The sequence below is a fragment of the Malaclemys terrapin genome, chromosome 11 (assembly GCF_027887155.1).
Source record: "Malaclemys terrapin pileata isolate rMalTer1 chromosome 11, rMalTer1.hap1, whole genome shotgun sequence".
Taxonomy (NCBI): domain Eukaryota; kingdom Metazoa; phylum Chordata; order Testudines; family Emydidae; genus Malaclemys; species Malaclemys terrapin.
This window is the reverse complement of record NC_071515.1, coordinates 39,319,492-39,345,894: the sequence shown is the minus strand read 5'-3', so window position 1 is coordinate 39,345,894 and position 26,403 is coordinate 39,319,492. Positions and strand designations below refer to the sequence as shown.

The following is a 26,403-nucleotide window of genomic DNA, read 5'->3' as shown; positions in this document are numbered from 1 at the left end:
AACCACACCTCATAAACACAAGGTGAACTGAACGACCTTGTCAGGGATTTGGAACTACCCAAGAGTAAGGCAGAGCTGTTGGGCTCCAGATTACAGCAGTGGAATCTCCTGGCAGGTGATGTTAGGGTTTCCATGTTCCGTGACCGTCAAAAGGAACTTGTCCCATTCTTCTTCATGGAAGGTGATCTTGTAGCCTGCAACAACATCGATGGTGTGATGGCAGCCCTCAACATTGTTCACTATCCAGATGAGTGTAGACTGTTCATTGATTCATCGAATACGAGTCTTAAAGCTGTTTTACTGCATAATGGCAATGGTTGCCATCAATTCCAGTTGGTCATGCAGTCCATATGAAGGAAACATATGACAACATGAAACAACTTTCGAGGTGCATAAACTATGACCAACATCAGTGGCAGCTTTGTGGCGATCTGAAGGTTGTTGCTCTCTTGCTTGGTCTGCAGACTGGATACACAAAGTACTGCTGTTTTCTCTGCGAATCGGATAGTCGTGCAAGAGATTCCCACTACATCAAGAAAGATTGGCCACTCCGACAGTCATTGGAGCCTGGGAGGAAAAGTGTTCAGCATCCACCACTTGTTGAATCAAGGAAGATTTTGTTACCACCCTTACACATCAAGCTGGGTCTGATGAAGAACTTTGTCAAGGCCATTGACAAAACACAAGCAGCTTTCAAGTCCCTCCGTGGAAAATTTCCAAGGTTAAGTGAAGCTAAGATAAAGGAAGGTGTCTTTGCTGGTCCTCAGATTCGTGAACTTCTTCGAGATGATGCATTTGACCATGCACTGCGTGGCAAGGAAAAGACGGCATGGAAAGCCTTCCAGTTAGTGGCAATAAATTTTCTCGGAAACAACAAGGCAGACAACTACAGGTTGTTGGTGGAAAACCTCCTCAAGGCATACAAAAGCCTTGGTTGCAACATGTCACTAAAGATACATTTTTTGCACTCTCATCTAGATTTTTTTCCAACGAACTGTGGAGCAGTGAGCGACGAGCACAGCGAGCGATTTCACCAGGACATTGCAACAATGGAGAAACGCTATCAGGGCAAATGGAGCCCATCAATGCTTGCAGACTATTGCTGGGCAGTGACAAGAGATGCTCCATTTAATGAATACAAGAGACAAGCCAAGAAGCGCCGAGTAGACACTGAATAGGACTAAACTATGTACATAATAGTTTTTTGCCTTTTGTTTCATAATAAATTTTATTTATAACACCCTTCTGCTGATTTTTAAAGTGTTACATAAACAGGACAGGTGAAATATTATCATGTAAAGCAACCATAAACACATGAAAAGACCTAGGTTTACAATTTATGATTAAAACTCTATCTACACAATATACATAGACATAAAATGTAAAAACTTAAATATCTTAGAAACAGTAGCCACTCAGTTGTTTTAATTGTCATATTTGAATTCAGCACATCAAAATACATAATAAATAGCACATTTTATCTCTGAAGCAGACGACTTCTCAAAAATTGTAGACCAGTGTAACAGTGGTATTGGTGGGAATGCCTACAGAAATATCTTTCTCCAATGCAAAAGGAAGGCACCACATCCAAAACTTCATAGCTTCCTGACACACCATGTGGAATGAGACATGACTAAGGCTAAGATTATGTCATGGAGGTCGCGGAAGTCAAGGAATACGTGACTTCCAATGACCTCCATGATATTGGGGGGCCCCGTAGCAGCCCAGCCTCCACAAGCGGCAGGGGACCCTCCCACAGCTGCGGGAAAAGGATCCCATGTAACTGATTGGCTGCCACCATCAGCGGTGAACCCTGAGCTGCCCAGCCACCGCTTCTGGCAGGGGTCCCCCGTGCAGCGGCTCAGCCACTGCAAGCAGCCGCAGCTCCCAGCGTCCGGTGGCAGCAGAGGGACCCCAGAACTGCTCAGCAGCCGTGGGCAGAAGGCCTCCTCCCCCCCCAGAGGGACCCCAGAGCTGCTCAGGGGCTGCAGGCTTCCCAGCCGCTGCTGCTGGCAGGGCCCCCCACAGTTGTTTAGCCGCTGGGAGCAGCTTCCCCCTCCGCCCCCTCCTCTCCCCCCCCCCCCCAGGTCAGCCCTGCTGGCAGCTGAGGGACCCTGGAGCTGCTCAGCGGCCATGGGCAGGGGGAGCCCCCCACAGCTCCCAGCCTACAGCAGCAGAACTGCTCAGTGCTAATGTCTACCTGTTTCAGCATTGAATCCATCATTTACTAAATAGGTGAAATCTTGAATTCCATCCTCAGTTCTGTACCACCCTTATCCAATCATCCAAAACAAGCTCAAATGACAGTCCTTCAAAATTAGTGACTCAGTGGACAGTGGCTGCTACTCCTCTACATTGCCAGTTCCCTTTTGGTGCTCTGTTACTTCAACTCCTTTGGTGCAGGCCTCACATTCCATTAATGAGGACGTGTGAACCCCCTTGCTCTCTCTGCCATGAATCAGGGTACCACTTCTATCAGAGCTTAGCTTTCATGCAGAAAAGTAGGAAGAGGAAGCATAGCTCAGAACTCTGGCGCCCTTGAAACCCCAGCACCATCTCAGAAGGTCTCAAACTTTCAGACTTCTGTAGCACCCCATAACCTACAGATTTCACCAGTCCACACTGTATAAAAACAATCAGCTTTACTCAGACAGAGTAACCATCCTTCAAAATTTTGGCTTCCCCATTGCAAGTTTCATTGGAGAAATATTCCCCCGAAACACCAACAGATTATACATACAGGGATTTTCAGGAATTCCTTCCAGCTGCTTTTGATCCTCCACAAGACCAGACCAATCAATCCTCCTTCACCCTTGCTGCTCCAAGGGATACTCCATTGTCAGTTCTTTTGGAACCGAGGAATGCCCATCAGGGTCCTTAAAATTACTGCTGTAGGCCTTGCTGCAAGAAATGCTGAATGCTAATTGACTTCAATCACTGGGCCTATAGTCTCTGGCATTGGTCTTAACTCTGTTATTGGGCATTTCTAGCTTCATTACAAGGTCCTCATGGCCTCTTCTTGGCACTGTTTATGGAACATCTGGTGCTGCCCTTTCCATCACAGAGATTAGGGAACTGAGGGTGGGTGAAGACCATCCTGCTCACCCAGATGTTGGGGGTACCAGGAATAAGTCAGGGCTTAGGTAAGACAATATGCACGCAGGCCTTTTAGTGTTAACACATTTCTCTCTGATTGCTACATTCATACATTGAATAAATACTGCCATATCTTGGAGAAGTTACTTGGTGTCACTACATTTTCCTATTGATCACAGCTCCTGAAAAAGTATAGCCAGGGCCAAACCCAGTTGGACCTGTTGAGGAAACTAGTTGGTAAACAGGGGTGAGGTAATTAGAGACCCAGTTTAGAGGGGAAGGAAAATGTAGGCTCTGGCTCTTTTTCTGAACAGGGGTGTCTACAGATGGTCCACTGACTGAGGGGTCGAAAGTTACCCTAAACCATGACAACAGTCATGCACTTTCCACAGACAACCAGAAGGGGAGTGAGACTTCCTTCAACCAACTGTCAAGTATATTTATTTTTAAAAGCTATAAAGTATGCAACTTTCCTTTTCAATTATTAAAAAAGTCCTTGTTTCAGGACAGATGTAAACACAAATATCAATAAAAATATTCCTTCTAACTCCAATGATGGACTTACAAGTATGGGAAGGTGGCAGAATAATAATGGATTGTCAGTGGAACTGCACTAAGAGAAAACTTCTCCAGTTACAAATGTTTTTACTGCAAATAAAGAAATGTCATTTTGATCTTCAATTACAGAAACCATTTTCAGATTGAAGTTATGCACTGGAAATGGAGGGGGAAAAAAAAAACCCTCTTGCTCCAGCTTATATTGATACTAGCTATATATTGGGGGAAACTACCTCAACATGGAATGTGAACCAACATAGTGCTCTCTGAGTCTGCAGACTCACTAATCTGGTAGACTTCAGCAACAGGTGCCAAGTGATACTAACAAATCTTTGGTCAGTTACAGTGCTTGTTTCCTTGCCCCCCCCCCCCCCTTCCCGGGGGGGGGGGGTAGCAGTGACATGTGTCAATTTCACTTTTTAAGAAAGTTCTTCATACTTTTTCCAGCCATATGGCAACCAGGGTTTCAAATTTATCAGACACCAACTTATAACAAGTTGCTAAGGAAAAAGCTGAAGTATTTCCCTCAAGCTTCCAATAAAATCCAAGCAAAACACAAAAAATTTCTATGTTAAAAAAAAATTAACCAAGAAAAGTGGTCAATGTGTGAAAATAAAAAAATAAAGTGGGCAGACACTAAAGATAGAGAGAGATCTGCCTCTCATTCATGAAAATGAATGTTAATATTTGGAACCTTCCCATCTGAGTGAGGGTTTTGTGGGAGAAATGTGTATTTCTATTTTGTACAACCTCAAGTTAGTTACTTTTGCCATATCCATTTAAAAATGTTTAATCCACCAAGCCAGTGTCTCTGCTCATGGCAGACCCATTTAGACAGTTCCCCTAAGGACTCTCAATACTGCCTCCAGGTGGTATATGAGGTGGCAAGAAAATGCTTCAAATTTGTGTCAGTGTTGCCTATATAACCACCATTCACTGTCTCATGAATGAAACAAACAAAACTATAACAAAAAATAGCTGCACATAAGTCAGATGCTGGTGATTCAAAAGAATAACCTGCCTGATCTTTATTCTCAAGGGAAAATGTTACTTGTCAAGAACTTTGTGACTCACAGTACAGTATATTAGAAATTTCTCTATATAGTCTGTAGAACTGAAAGAGAGATTGCCCCTGTAGCTCAGTAGGCAGCTCTCTTGTTTCTGGCCTACAAGGTCATAGTTTTAAGTTCCTACTGAGGAAACTTAAGTTCCATCTATAAATAGTATGGCACTAGATGCTGTTACACTGCCAAAGGTGCTGTCCCTTAGATATAATTTTTTTTGTTTTATCGGTCCTGTAAATAAATAAATAAACAAACAAGATGCTACTCACAGTCTATTAAACTAAAGTAGAATGAGTTTGCTGGCTTCCTAAATCTGTAGTGGGTCCTGGCTTGGTTACTATGGTAAGACATCAACAATTTGACACAAATAGTGGGTTACAATGAAGGCCAGAGATAAGAAAAATAAGACTGAAACCCTTCTTTCTGCAACCGCAAGTAATTAATGGGGGTTGACTCAATGCCCACCTGAAAGCTGGGATCGGAGAGCTGCCTCCATAAAGATAATTTTTTGGCCAAGCTCTCTGTCCTTACGGGATCTTGGCTGGAATGCAGGGAACACATTCATTGGCTATGGTCCTCACCGAGGCAACGGATGCACTGGGAGTGCTTGTCCGCAACCAAGATCACCTTACTGCAAGTGCAGCACTTCTTGAAGCCGGGAGAACTGAGGCTTACTCTTGTCCAGGAGTTGACAAAGAACAAGTTGTTTTTTTTTGTTGTTGTTGGGTTTTTTTGGTTTGTTTTTTGTTTGTTTGTTTTAAGGCAATGGTAAAATAAACAGTAGAACGAGTTAAAGACCCAAAAGAGGCTTCAAAGGAAGCTAAAAAATAGCAATTGTAAAAGAGTTAACGACATGTGAATGGACAACTAAAGTGCCATCTCTAGCCGGGGTAGTTGAGAAGGAACTGAGGACTGTTAACCCATGTGCAATGAGGCTAGCCTCATGGCGCAGCATGAGGAAACACACCGCATGTGCGGGCCAAATGGACAGTGCTACCGAAGTTCTCCAATCAGCAGCGCAGGGACACAGACACACCTACAGTGGATCACCCATAGGGACACCACGCAAAGAAGAATCAATTTTTCCTTTAAATTTGTTACTTGGAACTACATAATCTGAAACTTTCAAAAATTCTTAGCTTCTTATTGACTACAATTATTTATGTTCATCACCAGCACTTTGGCCAATTTTGTATTAACCATCCATACTAGAGTGGTTTATGCTATATTTTGTTTTTCTTTCATTCAACTATTTCTTGAAAAAGTAGGTTATATCATCTGAAACAATTTGTCTGCAGCACCAGCCTTCATCACAGTACTTCTTTCCATACCACTATATAGAAGAATAGGCATGAGTAAAGGGATAATAATGGTTGTCACACAATGGGATATCTGGTCTTGCCCCTAATCTACTCCCAATTTCACTTATGTTCACCATCTACTCTGCTGCATGCTGTGCAAATGCTTATCCCAATCCTGCATGCTTATTTCTCAAGTGGCTTATTTGAACAGTTATCTCTATTAATATTTCTTCTCTCTACCAGAACCTTTTCTACACAAAAAACAGACTGCTGTGCTGCTGTCCTCTGGATTTAGCTAGAAAAATCCAATGGCGCTAGTACTGGCTGATGCTAGTACATGATACTCTTGAATGTGTGTGTGTCACTCCACATTCTTCCATCATAGCTAGCACTTCTTGCACGTTATTCTCTCAAGGACTCAGGATCATTGCCTTCTGTGATCCTTACTTTTACCAAGCATTCTGTACTTTACTTTGATCTGAACTGACTTCCTTGTCCTAGAAACACAGGTGGAATCCTAAACCTTATTCTTTAGGTTCCAAATACAGGTTTCCTTTCCTGGCTGCTTTAACCTATTAGTAAGAGAATGGGAAATCTATATGCACAATTTTTTATTAATGCAAGTTGTTACCCTTGCTGCACCTCTCTATGCACCATTGCTCATCTTGCTACATAAGAGATTTTTAACCAAAAAAAAAAAAAAAGTAAACAAAATTTAGTAAAATTCCAGTTATCTTTTAGAAACCTGCTTGATACTCCATACACCTCTATTCAAGGTATATTGATGCTAAGGTGCAGAGACCCATCATGGATGGGACTCAGAAGATATGAGTTCTGTTAATGATCTTCAACAGACTTCCTGTGTGATGCTGAGCAAGTCATTTAAATCTTTATGCCCCAAAACTCCATCTGGGAAGTGGGGATAATACCACCACTCTGCCTCACAAGGATGTTGGGACGATAAAACCTTACAGTCTGTGAAGTGCTCAGAAGGGACTGCAGATCACGTTTAAAGGGACAAAAGTACAGCTTCCTTCCAGATACACTAACAAAGATCCCTGTGATGGCCTACTATCAATTAAAGTTACATCTGTCTTCTATTCTCAACAATAACCATATGCTCTATCCCTCTATAGCCCATAATGAAATTAGGAATTATAATTCAAATGTGGTTGACCGCCCACCCAACCTTTTGTCCTGCAACCAAATTCCACACTCTCCTCCCCAGCATCTCATTCCTCTGCCCACATACATGCATGCTGATTCAGTGCACACAAACTTCTAAATACAAACCCCTGCTTCATTCGAGGTCCTGCCCTCATTTAACAACCAACCTCCCTCCAGAAAACTCAAAACTATCTTGCTGCTTGCAGACACCAACTTCAGCAGATGTTCAAGAAGTTGTGTTTTCTTAGGATAAAGCTCTCCAGTTTGCTCACATTTACATAAGCAGAAGTCCTAGATGCAGAAGCAACTGATTCTTCTTTTGTGAAATTATTTTCTTCATTTGCACAATCTCACTTTAGCCCACATACAACTCCTCCAGCCATCACCCATCTTTAAGTGAAAAATAAACAATTTTTGGTAATAAAATAAAAAATCATAATGGACAATTTATCTATCTCTGACCATTTATTTCATTTCAGTATTGTTCTTGCAATCCATATTCAAGCTGTTTCTGCTATATAAGGGAATATTGATAGGTAATATTCAAAGAGATCATATGGTGAACCAGGATGAAACTAAAAAGCAACAGAGGGTTCTGTGGCACCTTTGAGACTAACAGAAGTACTGGGAGCATAAGCTTTCGTGGGTCAGAACCTCACTTCTTCACATGCAAGTAATGGAAATCTCCAGAGGCAGGTATATATCAGTGTGGAGATAACGAGGTTAATTCAATCAGGGAGGGTGAGGTGCTCTGCTAGCAGTTGAGGTGTGAACACCAAGGGAGGAGAAACTGTTTCTGTAGTTGGATAGCCATTCACAGTCTTTGTTTAATCCTGATCTGATGGTGTCAAATTTGCAGATGAACTGAAGCTCAGCAGTTTCTCTTTGGAGTCTGGTCCTGAAGTTTTTTTGCTGTAAGATGGCTACCTTAACATCTGCTATTGTGTGGCCAGGGAGGTTGAAGTGTTCTCCTACAGGTTTTTGTATATTGCCATTCCTGATATCTGACTTGTGTCCATTTATCCTCTTGCGTAGTGACTGTCCAGTTTGGCCAATGTACATAGCAGAGGGGCATTGCTGGCATATGATGGCATATATAACATTGGTGGACGTGCAGGTGAATGAGCCGGTGATGTTGTAGTTGATCTGGTTAGGTCCAGTGATGGTGTTGCTGGTGTAGATATGTGGGCAGAGTTGGCATCGAGGTTTGTTGCATGGGTTGGTTCCTGAGTTAGAGTTGTTATGGTGCGATGCGTGGTTGCTGGTGAGAATATGCTTAAGGTTGGCAGGTTGTCTGTGGGCGAGGACTGGGTTGTAGATCACTGATGATGCGTTGGAGAGGTTTAAGCTGAGGACTGTAGGTGATGGCCAGTGGAGTTCTGTTGGTTTCTCTTCTGGGCCTGTCTTGTAGCAGGAGGCTTCTGGGTACACGTCTGGCTCTGTTGATTTGTTTCTTTATTTCCTTGTGTGGGTATCGTAGTTTTGAGAATGCTTGGTGAAGATCTTGTAGGTGTTGGTCTCTGTCTGAGGGGTTGGAGCAGATGCGATTGTACCTCAGTGCTTGGCTGTAGACGATGGATCGTGTGGTGTGACCGGGGTGGAAGCTGGAGACATGAAGGTAGGCGTAGCGGTCGGTGGGTTTTCGGTATAGGGTGGTGTTAATGTGGCCATCGCTTATTTGTACGGTGGTGTCCAAATCCTGGTCCAAAAGACACTAACTCTGCTATTGCAGGGGTGGACATACTTTATGGCCTGAGGGCCACATCTTGGTATGCAAACTGTATGGAGGACTGGCTGGGGCAGGGGATTGGGGTGCACGGGGGTAGGAGGGCTCCGGCTGGGGGTGCAGACTCTGGGGTGGGACTGGGGATGAAAGGTTTGGGGTGCAGGAGGGTGCTCCAGGCTGGGATCAAAGGGTTTGGAGGGCGATCAGGGCAGGGGGTTGAGGGGAAGGGGCGCAGGGGGGCCCTCAGGGGTCCAGGATCCCGGCGGCACTTACCTGAAGTGGCTCCTGGAAACAGCAGCCCATCCTCCGTCCAGAGGTGGGGCCACACTGCTCTGCAGGCTGCCCCGTCCGCAGGCACCACCCCTGCAACTCCCATTGGCCACTTCCAACCAATGGGAGCTGCAGAGCCGGCACTTGGGGCAGGGGCAGCATGCGGAGCCCCCTGGCTCCTCCTACTTCTGTGAGCTGCACGGAGTGGAGCAAGGCAAGCCCCCGATCCCGCTCCTCGACTGGAGCGGGGAAAGCTCCTAACGCTGCTCTCCAGCAGGAGCTAGAGGGCCGGATTAAAAGGTCCCACGGGCCGGATGTGGCCCACGTAGTTTGCCCAATAGTAGTTCGCTATTGAGATGGAGCTCAACTGCACTTTGGTGCTGTACAGGAGCTTCTACTGCCACATCCAGATGACTGGAGAACCACCAATAATATGACCATGTCAGGGCAACCGAAATATTTCTCTCATATATCTTGGTCAAGGCACTAAATGAATCCGTGAAAATTCACACACAGAGAAGGTCTTGATCTCATTTGAGTAAGAACGCATCTGTCATACAACTTATAAAGAGAAGAATGAAGGGGGATTTGATAGCTGCTTTCAACTACCTGAAAGGGGTTTCCAAAGAGGATGGCTCTAGGCTGTTCTCAGTGGTGGCAGACCACCAAAGAAAGAGCAATGGTCTCAAGTTGCAGTGGGGGAGGTTTAGGTTGGATATTAGGAAAAACTTTTTCACCAGGAGGGTGGTGAAGCACTGGAATGGGTTACCTAAGGAGGTGGTGGAATCTCCTTCCCGAGAGGTTTTTATGGTCAGGCTTGACAAAGCCCTGGTTGGGATGATTTAGTTGGGGATTGGTCCTGCTTTGAGCAGGGGGTTGGACTAGATAACCTTCTAAGGGCCCTTCCAACCCTGATATTCTATGATTTTATGTCTCTGCTTGTGCTGGCATAATAATGGAAATTCTTCATTTTGTATTTTGTACCTAATAGTCTCATTTCTGGAATAGAAGGTTTATCAGACCCCTGACATAGTACCCAGAAAGCTCCTTTCTTTGAGGCTTCAGAAAATGCATTGCGGCAATATTGTCTGTTTGCACTTGGGCCAGCTGTAGTTCTTCCCCAGAAAGCAAGTTTCTATGAACTTGAAGATCTGCTTGAGGCTTCAGCACAAGATTGCAAGATTCTCTCCCCAAACTTGTTTTTCATTGCAGTGGATGCTCATTCATGACTAGCTACCATTATTCTAGTACAGACTGAGTGTCCCAAATCCCACATACTTCATTACGCAAAAATATGCGCTCTTAATTGAAGCAAATTTATCAGCAACAGAAGCACTTGCAACCACTTGGAAAGGCTATCCACATTTGGGGCCAGTGCAGAATTTTGTAGTGCCTTCAGTACAGCGGCACTGATTTGCACCAGCTGCACATATGACCTTTGGTTTGTAATGTGCCCTGAACCAGCAATGAAGAGGTTTCATTCATAATCTGGCATAGGGGAATCACATAAATATGCAAACAGCCACCAGACCCAGCATCTTCAGTGTTTGTATAACAACCTGAAAGTCTCAAGTAATTATATCTTTTTGCACCTGAATGTACAGAAGCCTATCTAGAATAAGATATGTTCTTGCATGACTCTAGAACTGCTCATAAGAAAGTAAACTTTGGTGTTGGAATCAATGCTGACTTCTTCTTGTTTACTCTGAGGCCCAGTTACCAGAAGAGAGAGCAACCTGCTTTCAGAAAGGAGATTTCCTTGAGGCACCTGAACTTTTAATGATAATCATCCAAGCATACCAAGAATACCCAATATCTCAAGTGTGCCACCATTTCTGCCGTAGTTTTGGGAAAACTAAGGGACCTGCTGAAAACCTACAGAATAAGAGTTGGCTTGGAAAATATTTTTCTCCTACCAAAATATATTTAATAAAAAAAAAGATGTATGTCCTGTGACATGACTGGACAGATGTGGAAATAAGCATCCCTCAGGCCTGAACAAATTCTGTGAACATAAAGAAGGAATGATCACTGCAAACAGCTCCACAAGAAACAAACCTCATAAATTAATTTATTTAAATATCTCAATCCAATATGGGATGCAGTTTTCTTTTGAGGAATAAAATATTTTCCCACAACGAGAAACAATGACTTTTGTTGGTAACTCAAAACAGCAATAATCCTTCAGTACATTCACATGAAAAGGAATACAGAAGGAATGGAGCAGGAAGTCAGCATACAGAGGACTTTGAAAGAACGTTTTCTATTATTTTCAAAACTCATTTGCCCAAGGTAATTCTATGCAGCTAAGAAAAGGAGAAAAGATTGCCCAAGGAGAAAAGTGAATAATTCTTCCATCAAACCTGGCTCCAGGCTCTCTGGGAACACAAACATGCTGTCTTGAGACTATGGGAAGAAGCCACAGAAACTTGGCCAGAAAACTGTTTTTGTTTTGAGTTAAAACAATTGTTGCTGCTTCTCTTGATGTCTAAATGAACCTTTCTCATAGGGTTAGAGATGTGAAAGAATGAAACTAACGTAAGAATAGTTTAAAAAGAAAAAATAGCTTCACAATCTGGGACTTCAAAATTCTGTAGGACTGGAAAAAGTGCATGTAAATGCTGTAATCTGGCAGAAATAATGCAGATTGGGGCTGGGTCACGGTTCACAGGCTTCTGTGGGCATCAAGAATTCCACCAACGGATGCTTCTCTGACAACTATCAACAAGGTAACCCAACACTCAGCTATGCGAAACAGAGTATTCTCTGTAGAAAACCCACTTGCCATTATAAAAGCTGTTAGTGATTACATTTAAAACAAAACTGTAGTGCTTCAGCTGTTCCAGAAGAAACCTGTAATGTGACATGGAGACACTCCCTTGAGTTCAACATATGCACTCTGTTGATATTTTAAAAGACTTGATTGGATTGAGTTATTAGGTTTAAAATTATTCTGCATGATCTGACTTTTTTAAAAAATAAGGGTCATGGGTATTTTTTACAGTAATGGTTTCCCCACGTTCAATCTGCACTCCCCTAAATAAATGGAATGAGACTGCATCGTGTAAATAAATGGAGATTCTGTCTTGGCTAAAAATGACTAATGTATCAACTAACAATTATGCATTTTTGTTGAGATTAAAAACTGACTATTAATTGAATTTTTCAAAGTATAGTTTGCCTGTGTTTTCACATTCAGACTCTGTTTTGTGTAACTTGCAGATCTTTGCCCACACACATACACAAGTGCTTTTTTTTGGTTAACATATCTAAAGAGTTCACACAATTTCAGGTATTGTGTGTCTAGAGTCCTCTTTTAATCCTTAAATACTTATATTCACATTTTCATACTAAGTGGTGAGAACAAAGATTTTGTATTCTCGTAACACTGCAGTAAAAAAGTGCTGTGGGACAGATTCCTTCAGCAATAATTAAAACTAATTTTTATTCTTCCTTATATTTACTGAATTAGATTTTAAAAAGGGAGCTTAAATTTATGTTTATAAGATACACTACTAGAACCATTTACTTTCAAGCCACGGTTTTAATTCTTCCCCTACTGCAAGTCAAATGGTTGGCATGCTTGTGTTCTAAATGATAGGTTCAGGTAATTAAAAATTCACTTTTCTATAAAAACTGATAAGTTTTCATCTAGCCACTGTGATGGTTCAGATGTATTAACACTATTAACTGAAACAAGTTTAAAAAAATATGCCCTTTTGGAAACATTGTATATTTTGTTGAGATGACCAAAGATATATTTGAGTACAAACACTGTGAGTACCTAGTACTGAAACCAATTTCACATATATGACATGTATGTAAAATATTCTTGCCAATTAACCCCAAATTTGTTGCAACAAAATTATAGGAAAAAGAATAGGAAAAATGCAGTCTCTCTCTCTCCAGCTACTAGTACCACATCACTTTTTCCCTACAGCATTATGGGAAAAGTACCAAAAAAAAATAATATGTAGCTTATATTAGGAAAAAAACTTGATGTCTCATATCCAAACTAATTTGCATTACTATAGTCTAATTTTTCAAATTAGAAATAAATATACCCCTAGATATTACTTGAGAAGTTCTTCATGTCTACAGAGCAATCAGCACACCTTAAAGTCTAACAGACTTCAATTCTGGTTAAAAAAGAATCATATAACCCAGCTTCATTCATTTTTGTTGCTAGAAGGGCTAGAAAAAGTGAGATGATATCATCTAAAAGGCACCAGCACTACCTTATTTTCTCCCTGGGAGTGAACAAGACATAAAGCAACAATCATTTCATAACTGCTGCAATACCTCAGAATATCTTGCCAACAAACAAAAGTGCATTAAGGATACCTGTAAAACAAGATTTCAAAAATCTTGAGCATGATTACAACTATAGTTGACTACATGGTTTAAAAAAAGATTGTATAAAGCAGTGAGGCAATATACTTACCTTGAAGAAAAGTAGTTTCACATATGTATTTTGTTTGCTAATGATAACAAATGCATCTCAAGCAATATTCAAGCAGTTTATGAATATTTACACATCAGTTCACATATCAGTAAGGCCTCCAGATTCTGAGCCAGGACCTCAGCTGAAGTAAGTCAGCTTCAATGAACCTACACCAATTTACCCAAGTGAGGATCTGGCCCTCTACCTTCATGTGATATGTTCCATCATTAAAAGACCAGTTACTTACCGTAAATTAACTGGTTCTTCAAGATGTTGTAGTCAGTGTGGATTCCACTGCAGAGGCACATGTGCCTCTGGCGTGTGAGCTCAGAATCTTTTAAATACACCTCTACCCCGATAGAACGCGACCCGATATAACACGAATTTGGATATAACGCGGTAAAGCAGCGGGAAGCCTGGGCCCTTTAAAGGGCCACCCGAGCGCCGCTGCTTTACCATGTTACATCCGAATTTGTGTGGCGCCCCGGGCCCTTTAAATCACCGCCCGAGCCCGGCTGCCAGAGCCCCGGGTGGTGATTTAAAGGGCCAGAGTCTCTGGCCGCTGCAGGGAGCCCCAGGCCCTTTAAATCACTGCTGGAGCTCTGGCAGCGGGGCTCGGGTGGGGATTTAAAGGGCCTGGGGCTCCCTGCAGCAGCTGAAGCACCGGGCCCTTTAAATCACCGCCGGGGAAGCCGGTCCAGTCCGGCACAGCATACCGGCACTTTCCGGTACGCCGTACCAGACCGAACCCGATACAACGCGGTCTCACCTATAAGGAGATTTTTTGGCTCCCAAGGACTGCATTATATCAGAGTAGAAGTTTAGCATTGTCTGTTGGGGCCATGCATGTGCCCTGTGCCACCTTGTGCTCCCGTATGCCGGCATAAAAGACAGAGTGGGGATGGACAGTGGGAGCCATACTGACTACAACATCCCAAAGGAACATCCCAAAGGAACAGTTACTGTAGGGTAAGTAACTGTTCTTTCTTTGAGTATGTGTAATTGTGGATCACATTATAGGTGACCAGCAAAGCAAGCAGTATCTTCTTCAAGATAGCGAGAATGAGGAGCATGAGCTGACAGCCTGATCTATGGCTGCATGGACATCTGCAGTAAGTCTGTCAGCCAGAACTGCCTTGCCCAATAGGGAACTAAGAATGAGTTTGGCCCAGACTTCTCTGGGTTTAGCAATCAGGCTGGGGATGAACAGAATCAATGGTAAGGAACAAAACAAAACAAAACAAACAAGCAGCACCTGGAAAGGATCCTGGATTCATGCCTCCCCCAGAACAGAAGTTAGGGCACTTGGCACTGTCCTTGATGGCAAACAGGTCTATCACCAGATTCATACACCTGTAGAATATTGAACTGCTCATGGATTTCAGCAGTGAGACAGAATTCTATCAGAGTTAAGAGGGTACCGGTTTCATAGCTTGCTTGCTTCTTTGAGAGGGAAGAGAGAATCCTTGTTTACATACTTCATTGTGGATATATTACCAGGCTCCTTGGGATTTTTATTGTATTCTTGACACCACAAAGAGGAAGCTTGCAAGAAGTGGAAATTTGGACAGATGACTAGGGAGGAGTATAAAAATATTGCTAGAGCATGCAGGGGTGTAATCAGGAAGGCCAAGGCACAATTGGAGTTGCAGCTAGCAAGGGATGTGAAGGGTAATAAGAAGGGTTTCTACAGGTATGTTAGCAACACGAAGGTGGTCAGGGCAAGTGTGGGACTGTCAAGGCTGTATCCCCACTTTGAACTTTAGGGTACAAATGTAGGGGCCTGCATGAAAACTTCTAAGCTTAACTACCAGCTTAGCTCTGGTCCGCTGCCACCATCCCAAGGCTAATTTCCTTCCCTGGGTAGCCTTGAGAGACCTTCACCAATTCCCTGGTGAATACAGATCCAAACCCCTTGGATCTTAAACCAAGGAGAAATTAACCATTCCCCTCCTTCCTCCCACTAACTCCTGGTGAATACCGATCCAAACCCCTTGGATTTTAAAACAAGGAAAAATTAATCAGGTTCTTAAAAAGAAGGCTTTTAATTAAAGAAAAAGGTAAAAATCATCTCTGTAAAATTAGTATGGAAATTAACCTTACAGGGTAATTAAACTTAAAGAGCTCAGAGGACTCCCCTCTAGTCTTAGGTTCAAAGTACAGCAAACAAAGATAAACACTTTAGTAAAAGGTACATTTACAAGTTGAGAAAACAAAGGAAAACTAAGACGCCTTGCCTGGCTATTTACTTACAAGTTTGAAATAGGAGAGACTTGTTTAGAAAGATGTGGAGAACCTGGATTGATGTCTGGTCCCTCTCAGTCCCGAGAGCGAACCCCCTCCCAAACAAAGAACACAAACAACAGCCTTCCCCACCCCCAAAGATTTGAAAGTATCTTGTCCCCTTATTGGTCCTTTAGGTCAGATGCCAGCGAGGTTACCTGAGCTTCTTAACCCTTTGCAGGGAAAAGGATTTTGGAGTCTCTGGCCAGGAGGGATTTTATAGTACTGTACACAGGACAGCTGTTACCCTTCCCTTTATAGTTATGACAGGGACCCTTACTGAATGGGGGAGGCAACCTAGTGAAAGATGATGTGGAAAAAGCTGAAGTACTCAATTTTTTTTTTGCCTTAGTCTTCACAAACAAGGTCAGCTCCCAGACTGCTGCACTGGGCAACACAGTATGGGGAGGAGGTGAGCAGCAGTCAGTGGTGAAAGAACAGGTTAAGGACTATTTAGAAAAGCTGGACATGCACAAGTCCATGGGTCCAGATCTAATGCATCCAAGGGTGCTGAGGGAGCTGGCCCATGTGATTGCAGAGCCATTGGCCATTATCTCTGAAAATTCGTGGTGATAGGGGGAGGTCCTGGACGATTGGAAAAAGGCAAATATAGTACCCATATTTAAAAAAGGGAAGAAAGAGAACCCGTGGAACTACAGACCGGTCAGCCTCACTTCAGTCCCCAGCAAAATCATGCAGCAGGTCCTCAAGGAATCCATTTTGAAACACTTGGAGGAGAGGAAGGTGATCAGGAACAGTCAACATGGATTCACCAAAGGCAAGTCATGCCTCACCAACCTGATTGACTTCTATGATGAGATAACTGGCTCTGTGGATTATGGGGAAAGCAGTGGATGTAATATATCTTGACTTTAGCAAAGCTTTTGATATGGTCTCCCACAGTATGCTTGCCAGCAAGTTAAAGAAGTATGGATTGGATGAATGTACTATGAGCTGGATAGAAAGACGCTAGATTGTCGGGCTCAACGAGTAGTGATCAACGGCTCGATATCTAGTTGGCAGCCGGTATCAAGCGGAGTGCCCCAGGTGCCGGTCCTGGGGCCAGTTTTGTTCAACATCTTTAGTAATGATCTGGATGATGGAATGAATTGCACCCTCAGCAAGTTTGCAGAGGACACTAAGCTGGGGGGAGAGGTAGATACGTTGGAGGGTAGGGATAGGGTCCAGAATGACCTGGACAAATTGGAGGATTGGGCCAAAAGAAATCTGGTGAGGTTCAACAAGGACTAGTGCAGAGTCCTGCACTTAGGACGGAAGAATCCCATGCACCGCTACAGGTTGGGGACCGACTGGCTAAGCAGCAGCTCTGCAGAAAAGGACCTAGGAATTACAGTGGACGAGAAGCTCGATACGAGTCAGCAGTGTGCCCTTGTTGCCAAGAAGGCCAACAACATATTGCGCTGTATTAGTAGGAGCACTGCCAGCAGATCGAGGTAAGTGATTATTCCCCTCTATTTGGCACTGGTGAGGCCACACCTGGAGTACTGCGTCCAGTTTTGGTCCCCCCATTACAGAAGGGATGTGGACAAATTGGAGAGAGTCCAGCAGAAGGCAACGAAAATTATTAGTGGGCAGGGGCACATGACTTACAAGGAGAGGCTGAGGGAACTGGGGTTATTTAGTCTGCAGAAGAGAAGAGTGAGGGGGGATTTAAAGGGTTCCAAAGAGGATGGAGCTGTTCTCAGTGATGGCAGAAGACAGAACAAGAAGCAATGGTCTCAAGCTGCAGTGGGAGAGGTCTAGGTTGGATATTGGGAAACATTATTTCACTGGGAGGGTGGTGAAGCACTGGAATGGGTTAACTAGGGAGGTTGTGGAATCTCCACCCTTAGAGGTTTTTAAGGCCCAGCTTGACAAAGCCCTGGCTGGGATGATTTAGTTGGTGTTGATCCTGCTTTGAGCAGGGTATTGGACTAGATGACCTCCTGAGGTCTCTTCCAACCCTAATATTCTATGACGTAGCAGGCCTTTAGTGTGCAAGTTCTCCTGAAGGAGAAGAGAGTCTGATCACTTTGGAGGATAGATCAAATGCAGCTAACACTTCCCTCTTAATAGCCAGACTGTCAGACAATCTGGGTCAGGACAGAGAAAGGGCCTTGGTAAAGGATGTCTGGTCTCAATGGTAATTCTAATTTCAATTCTATCAGATCAGAGAGCCATGGTCTCTTTGGCCAATGCAGAGCTAGTACTATCACTTTGCTTCTTCATGCCTTATACTCTGGACCCCCCTTTTCTAAAAGTGGAAAGGGAGGGAATGCATAAAGGAAGGCTTGTGGCCATCTGTGTGAAAAAGCATCAGTCTCCAGAGCCCTGGGATCTGCATCCCTGAAGTACTTTAACCGCTTTGTGTTCTTGTGACTGGCAAACAGGTCAACTACCAAGAGGCTGAATGCCTGTGAGATCAGAGTGAAGACTTCCTGATTTAGGCACCACTCTGAGTTGTCTGTGCATCTGCTGAGCCAGACTGCCTTTTCAGTTCTTTTATACCTATTCCATTACTTCCATTGCTTTTGCACGTAGAGTTACTCTCCCTGTTCCCCCGTATTTGTTCATACAGGCCACAGTGATTGAGTTGTCCAACTGCTCCAGAACATAATCCCCCTCTAGGTAACTGGAACCTTAGTATGAGCTCAGAGCTGTCAGTCGAGGCCAGCGGCAGGCATACTTTTTGGCATGAGGGCCCTATCCCGGTATGGAAATTGTATGGAGGTCTGGCTTGGGCAGGGGATTGGGGTGCCCAGGGGATGAGGGCTCCTGCTGGGGGTGCAGACTAGGGTGGGGCTAGAGATGAGGGTTTGGGATGCCGGAGGGTGCTCCAGGGTGGAATGGAAGGGGTTGGAGGGTGGGAGGGGGCTCTCAGCTGGGGCAGGGGATTGGGGTGCATGGGGGGTAAGGCTGGGGATGAGGAGTTTGGGATGCAGGACGGTGCTCTGGGCTGGGATCAAAAGAATTGAAGGGCAATCAGGGCTGGGGCGGGAGGGGGGGCTCAGGGGTGCAGGATATGGGCGGCACTTACCTGAAGCGGCTCCTGGAAACAGTGGCCCATCCCCCCTCCAGAGGCGAGGCCACACTGCTCTGTGCGCTGCCCCATCCACAGGCACCGCCCCCGCAGCTCCCATTGGCCACGATTTCTGGTGCAGAGCTGGCACTTGGAGCAGGGGCAGCATGCGGAGCCCTCTGGCTGCTCCTGCTTACTGGAGCCACATGGAGTAGAGCAAGGCAAGCCCCTGACCCCGCTCCTTAGCTGGAACACCAGAGCGGAGAAAGCTCCCAACCCCACTCCCCAGCGGGAGCTCAAGAGCTGGATTAAATGGTCCGACGGGCTGAACTTTGCTCACCTCTGGTCTAGACCAACAGGTTGATATTCTGGTTCCTTTCCCTGGAGTTCCAGATACCTTGCATTCTCTTGTGCCCCAGATGCACCCCCCTCTCCCACAGACTGGCATCAATTGTGAGTACCCATGGGCCTGGAAGGCATATGGAAAAACCCCTGTGAATGATCTCTGGAATTGTCCACCATTTTAGAGGGTTCGGCACTGGTATGGAATCAGTACCTGATCTTGCATGCCTTGCAGTGAATGTTTCCACACTTTTAAGAGAAAGGCTTAGAGACACCTGATATGAGGCCTTGCCATGGGATGATTCCTATACAAAAAAACAGGAAGCCCAGTAGCTGTAGACACAGAGTGGCCTTGTAAACCTTACCAACCTGGACATCAGGTTCTCATGGAATCTGTCCAGTGACAGTTAGACCTTTGCCACAGAAATAGCAATTTCCACTCCCAGGTGAATTATCCTTACCAAGGGAAACCAATAAACTTTTATTGGTGTTCATTATGAAGACATGCACTTGAATGTGTTTTGTCTGTATGCTTCTTATCTGTAAACAAACATATTCTGGTCTGGAAAATCTGTGTGGTCACTAGTAAACACTAGCATTGTCATTAGAGAGAAACTAAGGACCAGAGGCTGGACTTTTATCAGACCTGCTTGGGATAATCACAGTGACGTGCGGAGGGACTGCAGCATAAAACTCCCAGTCAGAAGGGGTAGGATGCAAGTCCTTGCCCAGAAAGAGGTGAAAGCTAGAGGTCTGAGAAGTGAGCAGGCATTCCTCAAAAAGGACCACAGAGGGAGATTAGAGGTGCAGTTACCCTGAAACTGTAAAAGCGTGGTCTTTTTCAGCAGATATTCTGGTTGGAAACCAGAGTGTTCTTGGTCTTTGAGGTAGCAGATACCAGAAGGTGCTAGGGTATGGCACTGGAGCATAAAATTCCCTGAGATCTCAGTGTCATCCTCAAATCCTTAAGGGAATATAGAGTGCCTCATCCATTCAGGCACTTTACCCTCATAGAGTAGATCCTCAATTGTTGCTTGGACCTCTTTTGGCTGTGTGTAATCAGGAGGCCCAGCACATTGTGATCACTATCGCCTTGGATTGCGCAGCTGTGTCAGACATGTCCATTGCAACTTGTCGCACTGTTCTGGCTACCATCTGCCTTACCTTGAGGTGTCTCAGATTCTCCCTGCATGCCTGCAGAAGTCAAGAGTGAAAGGGAGTCATCCTTTCCCACATTAGGAAATTGTACTTCATGAAAGGGCCTAGTAGTTTGTGATGCAGAACTGGAAACCCTGCCAAAGAAGCCCATCTTCTTGGTGTTCTTGTCCTTTTGGTGGCTCTGGCCTTTTCTTGGACCACAGATATGACAAGGGACCCGGCTGTCAGATGCACAGAGAACTGCTCAAAAGCCTTTAGGTGAGACTTGGTAACACTTTTCCACTCACTTCAAAGCCGGAGGTGGTAAGGCCAGGATGCACCATAGACCCTTTGCAGGGTCCAGTGTCTCCTCATTGATTGGGCAATTATTGAGAAGCTGAGGAGATCTTACAGCTTGTGCATATTTTCTAGGATCACCTTTGTCCAAAGTTTCAACTACCCCCAAGAGCAGTTATTGATATGCCCCAAAATCACTCATGGCCGATATTGGGGATAAGGAGGATTCTTTAGGCAGGGAGGGAAGTTGATGCGTCTCCCAAGCTATGACTGTTCCTTCACAAGGGAGCTCCTCTGGTTCCAATATAAGCTCGCCAGGTGCCTCCTCTTTGTTGAAAGACGTAATGGGGCTCTGCTCTGGAACCTTTGAGAAGGCAAGCGCCAGTAAGGCCAGTATAGCCATGTAGACAAATTATATTGGTATTGGCCAGTCATGAATAGGAGCTTAATACAGGGTGTTTTCAGAATATTTTTCAGGTATGTCTCCTGTCTCTCGTGAGACAGTTCCTGCTCGAAGTAAGGGAGAAGTGGCCCAGCAACAGCTAGAAGAAATACATCTCTAGAAATGATAGTGCCATTGGATGCGGTTCTGGCACTGATACTGCTGTAGCTGGTTCCAGTTACAAAAGGAGTGAAGGTGGCTCCTCAGTTGATTCCATCAGCACCAGTGCCACAAGCTCTCTTATCTTTTTCACTGCTGGTGCCTTGCTGTCACCCCTTGAGACTCTCTGATATAAGCTCTCTTAAGTCCTCAATGATATCAAGTCCTTCTTGCAGGAGAGTAGTATGGACCACTCCAAGCTGTTTGCACTTTGTGTGAGAGTATCATTTGACACCCAAAGAGAATGACACCTGGTCTCGCTGCCCAGGAGTTGGTGCCAAAGCAATTTTTGCCAAGGTCTTCAGTACCTTTGTTGACACAGTCAGCACAGACAATGCTGGTGCAGAGAGTATTGGCACTCTTTGTTTTCTTCTCCTTGCTGGAGCCAGAGGTATGCTGCCTCACAACTAGGATACTTGCTAATGACAGTCTCCTTGGCTCCAGTTTGGAGGATGTCTGCTTCTCTGGGATCAAATGCTACCTTTGTGGATTGCTCCAAAAGAAGTAGTTTGAGTGTCAACTCTTGACATTTTCGGGTACAAGACAAGAGTGAACACCAGATGGAACACCTGTCAGGGATATTTCCTTCCCTGAGGCAGAAAAGACATCTGCCTTGTCCATCGATTAAGGGCATGAGACCAGCACAGGAAAGGCAGGGTTTAAACCCACTGGGTTTAGAGTCTGACATTAGTAATGACTGGCACTTTACCCCACCGTACAAGGAAGTGTATACGGGTCTCCCCATGACTGTCCATTTCCTTTTGGGTGATGGGGAAGCACTCAACTAAAAAGTTTTTAACAAAAATGATATTAAAGAGGGCGTGAAGAGAAGTTTCTTCACAGGTTAGAGATCTGAAGCTCAGAATTAAAAGCAAGTTGAATACAGTCCAGGTTCCATCTCAATGTCCTGGATCATAAGAGGAAACAGAGAGGCTCATACCAATTCTACCTTTTTCTCCCCCCACACTGGAGCATAAGGCAGCAGAAGGCACACGTGTGGCTCTGACAGACAGTGCTATTCAAAATATTCCGAGATTGCACACAAGACACATGTGCTTCTATGGTGAGAGTCACAGTGACATTCACAAAGCTACAATTACTAGCCCATTGTTTTCTACCTGCTTAGAAAAAGTCTGTCAAAAATGCCTTAATTGAAAATGGCTTTATTTTATTTACAAAGTTTCAATTTTCCATAAACCAAGAATTTAACTTACCACATTGATACATGCCTGAGTGTCCATGTTTGCCAGAATATTTTAGTGACTGATCTCCCTGAAATATATAGTTACTGTATGTGCATCTATCTACTATATGGAATCCTGTTCGCTAACAGGTCCTATCTCCAACAGCTGAGTGTCCAGATTCAAAGCATTCTATTGAATCGTGGACTTGACTTGGGTTTTGAACCTGAAATTATCTCCTTCCCAAAGTCACTGGCAATGGATTCATAATACTCTGTAAAGTCTATGTGAAGGAGAGGAGCTGCCCTGCAAATTTATGAATACTGAACACTGGTCTGACTATTTGGATGGTATTGACCGTATGTATATACTAGTTTTAACTCAATAGGGACCCATCTCAAATACAGGCAGGAAGAAGAATGGCTCCAGGCAATCACCTCTCAGCAAGTGCTTAAGAGTTAAGGGACAAAATAAGAACTACTAGCTTTGATGATTCTGCCTCCATCTCCGGATAACCCACAAATCTCCTTTTGGCCAGGAATGACCAGGAACCACCAAACACAGGAAAACAAAGAAACCATACCAGGGTTAAAAGAGAAAGAGAGACATGCACAGGAGAGCAACAGGGGAAAACAAGACTCACTCAGACACACGAGCCTGCTGGAAGTGAGGGGGGCGGGTCTAGAGAAGCTAAGCCTGCCTAGGTCACATGATGGTATGGCAGACTAAGTAAAACAGACATGTAGGTAGACTGTTTTAAAATCCTTTTCTGTAACAAATTTGTTCCTGCTACAAAATAAACAATACTTTTTCTTTAAGAAGGCTGTTTTGTCACCATATCCCACTGGCCACAGACTCCCAAAGAGAAAAACTGCAGGTGCCCAAACTCAGTCAGAGTAAAAACAGCTAATACACTAGCTACTGTAGCCATGGTCCCTAGCTAAGAGTGGGAGAACAGTGAAATTCCATCCCTGTGCCAGGTAAAATGAATGAGAGAGTCCCAAGAGCGGAGGAGATGCACTCAGAGATCAGAAAGAACAGATATGGAAGTAGTCCTGTTACAGTTTATATACCACCACAAAGTTCCCCTCACACTGTTCAGCCTTCCATTAACACTTTTCATTCCTCGTTTGTGAAATTAAAGATATCCCTCCATTCTCAGCCTCCCCCAGAAAAACAGAAAGTTACTGCAAACCCAAAAAATCAGTTCATGGTTACATTTGTTGGAACACCAAACAATGCCACCAAGAGTAAATAAGTCACGACATATCTGAGAATGGGAGAATTCTCAAAATCATGTATGAAAAAAAATCCCAATAAGCATCAGCTGTATAACTGAAGCAATTTGTTCCCATTTAAATGGACATTTTCTACTTGATTGTATAGTTTTTGTCCAACAAAACGTTACAATATTATTCTTAAGCTAAATAGTTCACATAAATTAACAAATTTACATACGCATCAGATGAAAGATTCCATCACAGGCGCTAATATGAGACAAAAAGGCATTTCCTAGGCCCTGGCCAGCATGGGCTCCTTTCACAAGACCAGCAATATCCACTACGTTCAGAAAGGCTGGGATCTTGCTGAAAGATAAAAGTTAAAGGTTTCATTACTAAACAATATCAACTAAAACTATTTAGCACAAAAAGAAATCCAAAATACTACGAAGTACTGAGGTTAATATGGGCTCTATTTCTTTTTTAAAAATAGGTCTGTAAAAGAAACAGTTGTCTTTTGTCCTCTTTTGCTTGTTTTTGATGTATAAAGGTGGCCTGATTTGTATATTTTTATAGATCATATAGATATAAAATGAGACACAAATTTCTGAATGCACTTTAAATACAAGTCTTGTCTACTATTTTTCCTGATAAACTCTATAGATAACTAGTAGGTTTAACCTCAGAAAAATCTTGCATTTGATTAAGAGAAGCAATTTTTATTCAAACTTTTTTAAATAGTCCGGCTTGTTTTTTAAATATTAAAACCTTCAATTTTTAAATACAGTAACTCCCCTCTCGCTTAACGTTGTTTCGCTCTTACGTCCCTGCTCAATTACAGAACATGTTCCATTTAAAGTTGTGCAATGCTTCGCTATAACATCGTTTTGCTGCCTGCTTTGTCCACAGCTGGCAGCCCCCATTTAGCTCCCCTATGCCCCCCCAGCACCTCCCGCTCGCCGGCAGACCCCGCGGATCAGTGCCTTCCACCTTCTGCCTGCAGCAATCAGCTGGCTTGCAGCGTTCAAGAGGGAGCAGGAGCGAGGACTCAGTGCGCGGGCTCCGCTTCCCTCCCTTGCCTCCCAAATGCCGCAAACCAGCTGATTGCTGTGGGCAAGAGGCAGGGAAAGGAGGGGGGAGCCTGCATGCCAAGTTCTCGCTCCTCCCCCTGCCTCCTGAACACTGCAAGCCAGCTGATTGCCGCGGGCAGGAGGGAGGAGCGAGTACATGGCGTGCAAAGTAAAGGGGGAGGGAGGCAGAAGAGGCAGGTTAAGGGTGGGGGCTGGGGGGGAAGGGGTGGCATGGGCGGGCCGAGGGTTGAGCCCCCTCCCCTGATGCTTGCAGAGTAGCGGAAGCTTCCTCTGCTGCTGCACAACGTGTTTCTCCTAGCCTACAGCACCTTCAGCCTCCTTGCCTGCCTCATTGCCTCCAGTGCCAGTGGACTGTGCCTGTGTGGGGTGGGGGCATACCTCCCAACTATAGTACTGTACTGCACGGCAAAAAAAAAAAAAAAAAATTTCCCTGGAACCTAATCTCCCCCCATTTACATTCATTCTTATGGGGAAATTGGATTTGCTTAACATCGTTTCACTTAAAGTCGCATTTTTCAGGAACATAAGTACAATGTTAAGTGAGGAGTAACTGTACTGAAACACCTAAAACTGTAAGGACAAAAAATATTTTGTTAGGGATTCAGCATTCACACCCTTTCAACTAAGGGTGGAAAGCCCTCCTAATTCATATCTTACTCCCCAAATCCTTTCGCAAACCAGGGAAGAGAAAACTTTACATTCCTGATATTTCTAAGGTAAACACAAGCATTTTAAGCTTTTCAAACTTTTTTATACACACAAAGAAAAATGTACAAATCTGTTTTTTCCACTCTTCTGGTCACCTTTCATGAACATAATGTTACAAGAATTTGAATCCTTGACTGTCTAAAGAGATACACTCTTGATCTAAAGACAGGGAAGGGCATTATCATAGAATATCAGGGTTAGAAGGGACCTCAGGAGGTCATCTAGTCTAACCCCCTGATCAAAGCAGGACCAATCCCCAGACAGATTTTTGCCCCAGATCCCTAAATGGCCCCCTCAAGGATTGAGTTCACAATTCTGGGTTTAGCAGGCCAATGCTCAAACCACTGAGCTATCCCTCCCCCCAGGGTTATATAACCCAAAGTTTATATAACCTTTCAGATTTTTTTTCCATGAAAAACAAACTCATACAAACCTTATTACTCAGACATAATATATATAAGGTCAGGCATTTAAGACCAGATCCTTTGTCCCACGTAAGTCTGCTTTGTAGGGTTCGAGCAGCATGAAAAGTTAAAACATATTTAAGCAACCAGATTAGGATTCCCATACGCAAAAGGGAATTCTCTAGTACACTAACAGCATAATCAGACCTAGAGGTCCATATCATGGACAAAAAAACCCAAACAATGTTAAAAGAATCTAAAGTTTCAAAGTCAAACAAAATTTAGAAAATGCTAGAATTAAGGCTGGTTGAGCAATATTAATTCGGGACCCTTCTGCATATGCATTACTAAGCACTCTCTAATTACATGCTCACATACTCTCTTTCCTCCAACAGGACCCCATTTTTAGGGAGCAAACTGAAAAAAACGTTACATTACAAGCAAGGCTACGTTTATGTCACGGAGGTCATGGAAGACAGGGAAACTGACTTCGA

The 26,403-nt window shown here is 44.0% G+C and overlaps 1 protein-coding gene across 2 annotated transcripts in view; it reads right to left on the bottom strand.

The window, feature by feature from the left end:
• The window catches only part of OLA1 (Obg like ATPase 1), a 188,692-nt gene that overhangs the window by 128,994 nt on the left and 33,295 nt on the right, over positions 1 to 26,403 (bottom strand). For both annotated transcript variants that reach the window (XM_054044102.1, XM_054044103.1), the window contains one exon: positions 23,945 to 24,072. In XM_054044102.1, the coding sequence (XP_053900077.1) occupies positions 23,945 to 24,072 (128 nt within the window). The remainder of the gene's footprint in view (positions 1 to 23,944; positions 24,073 to 26,403) is intronic.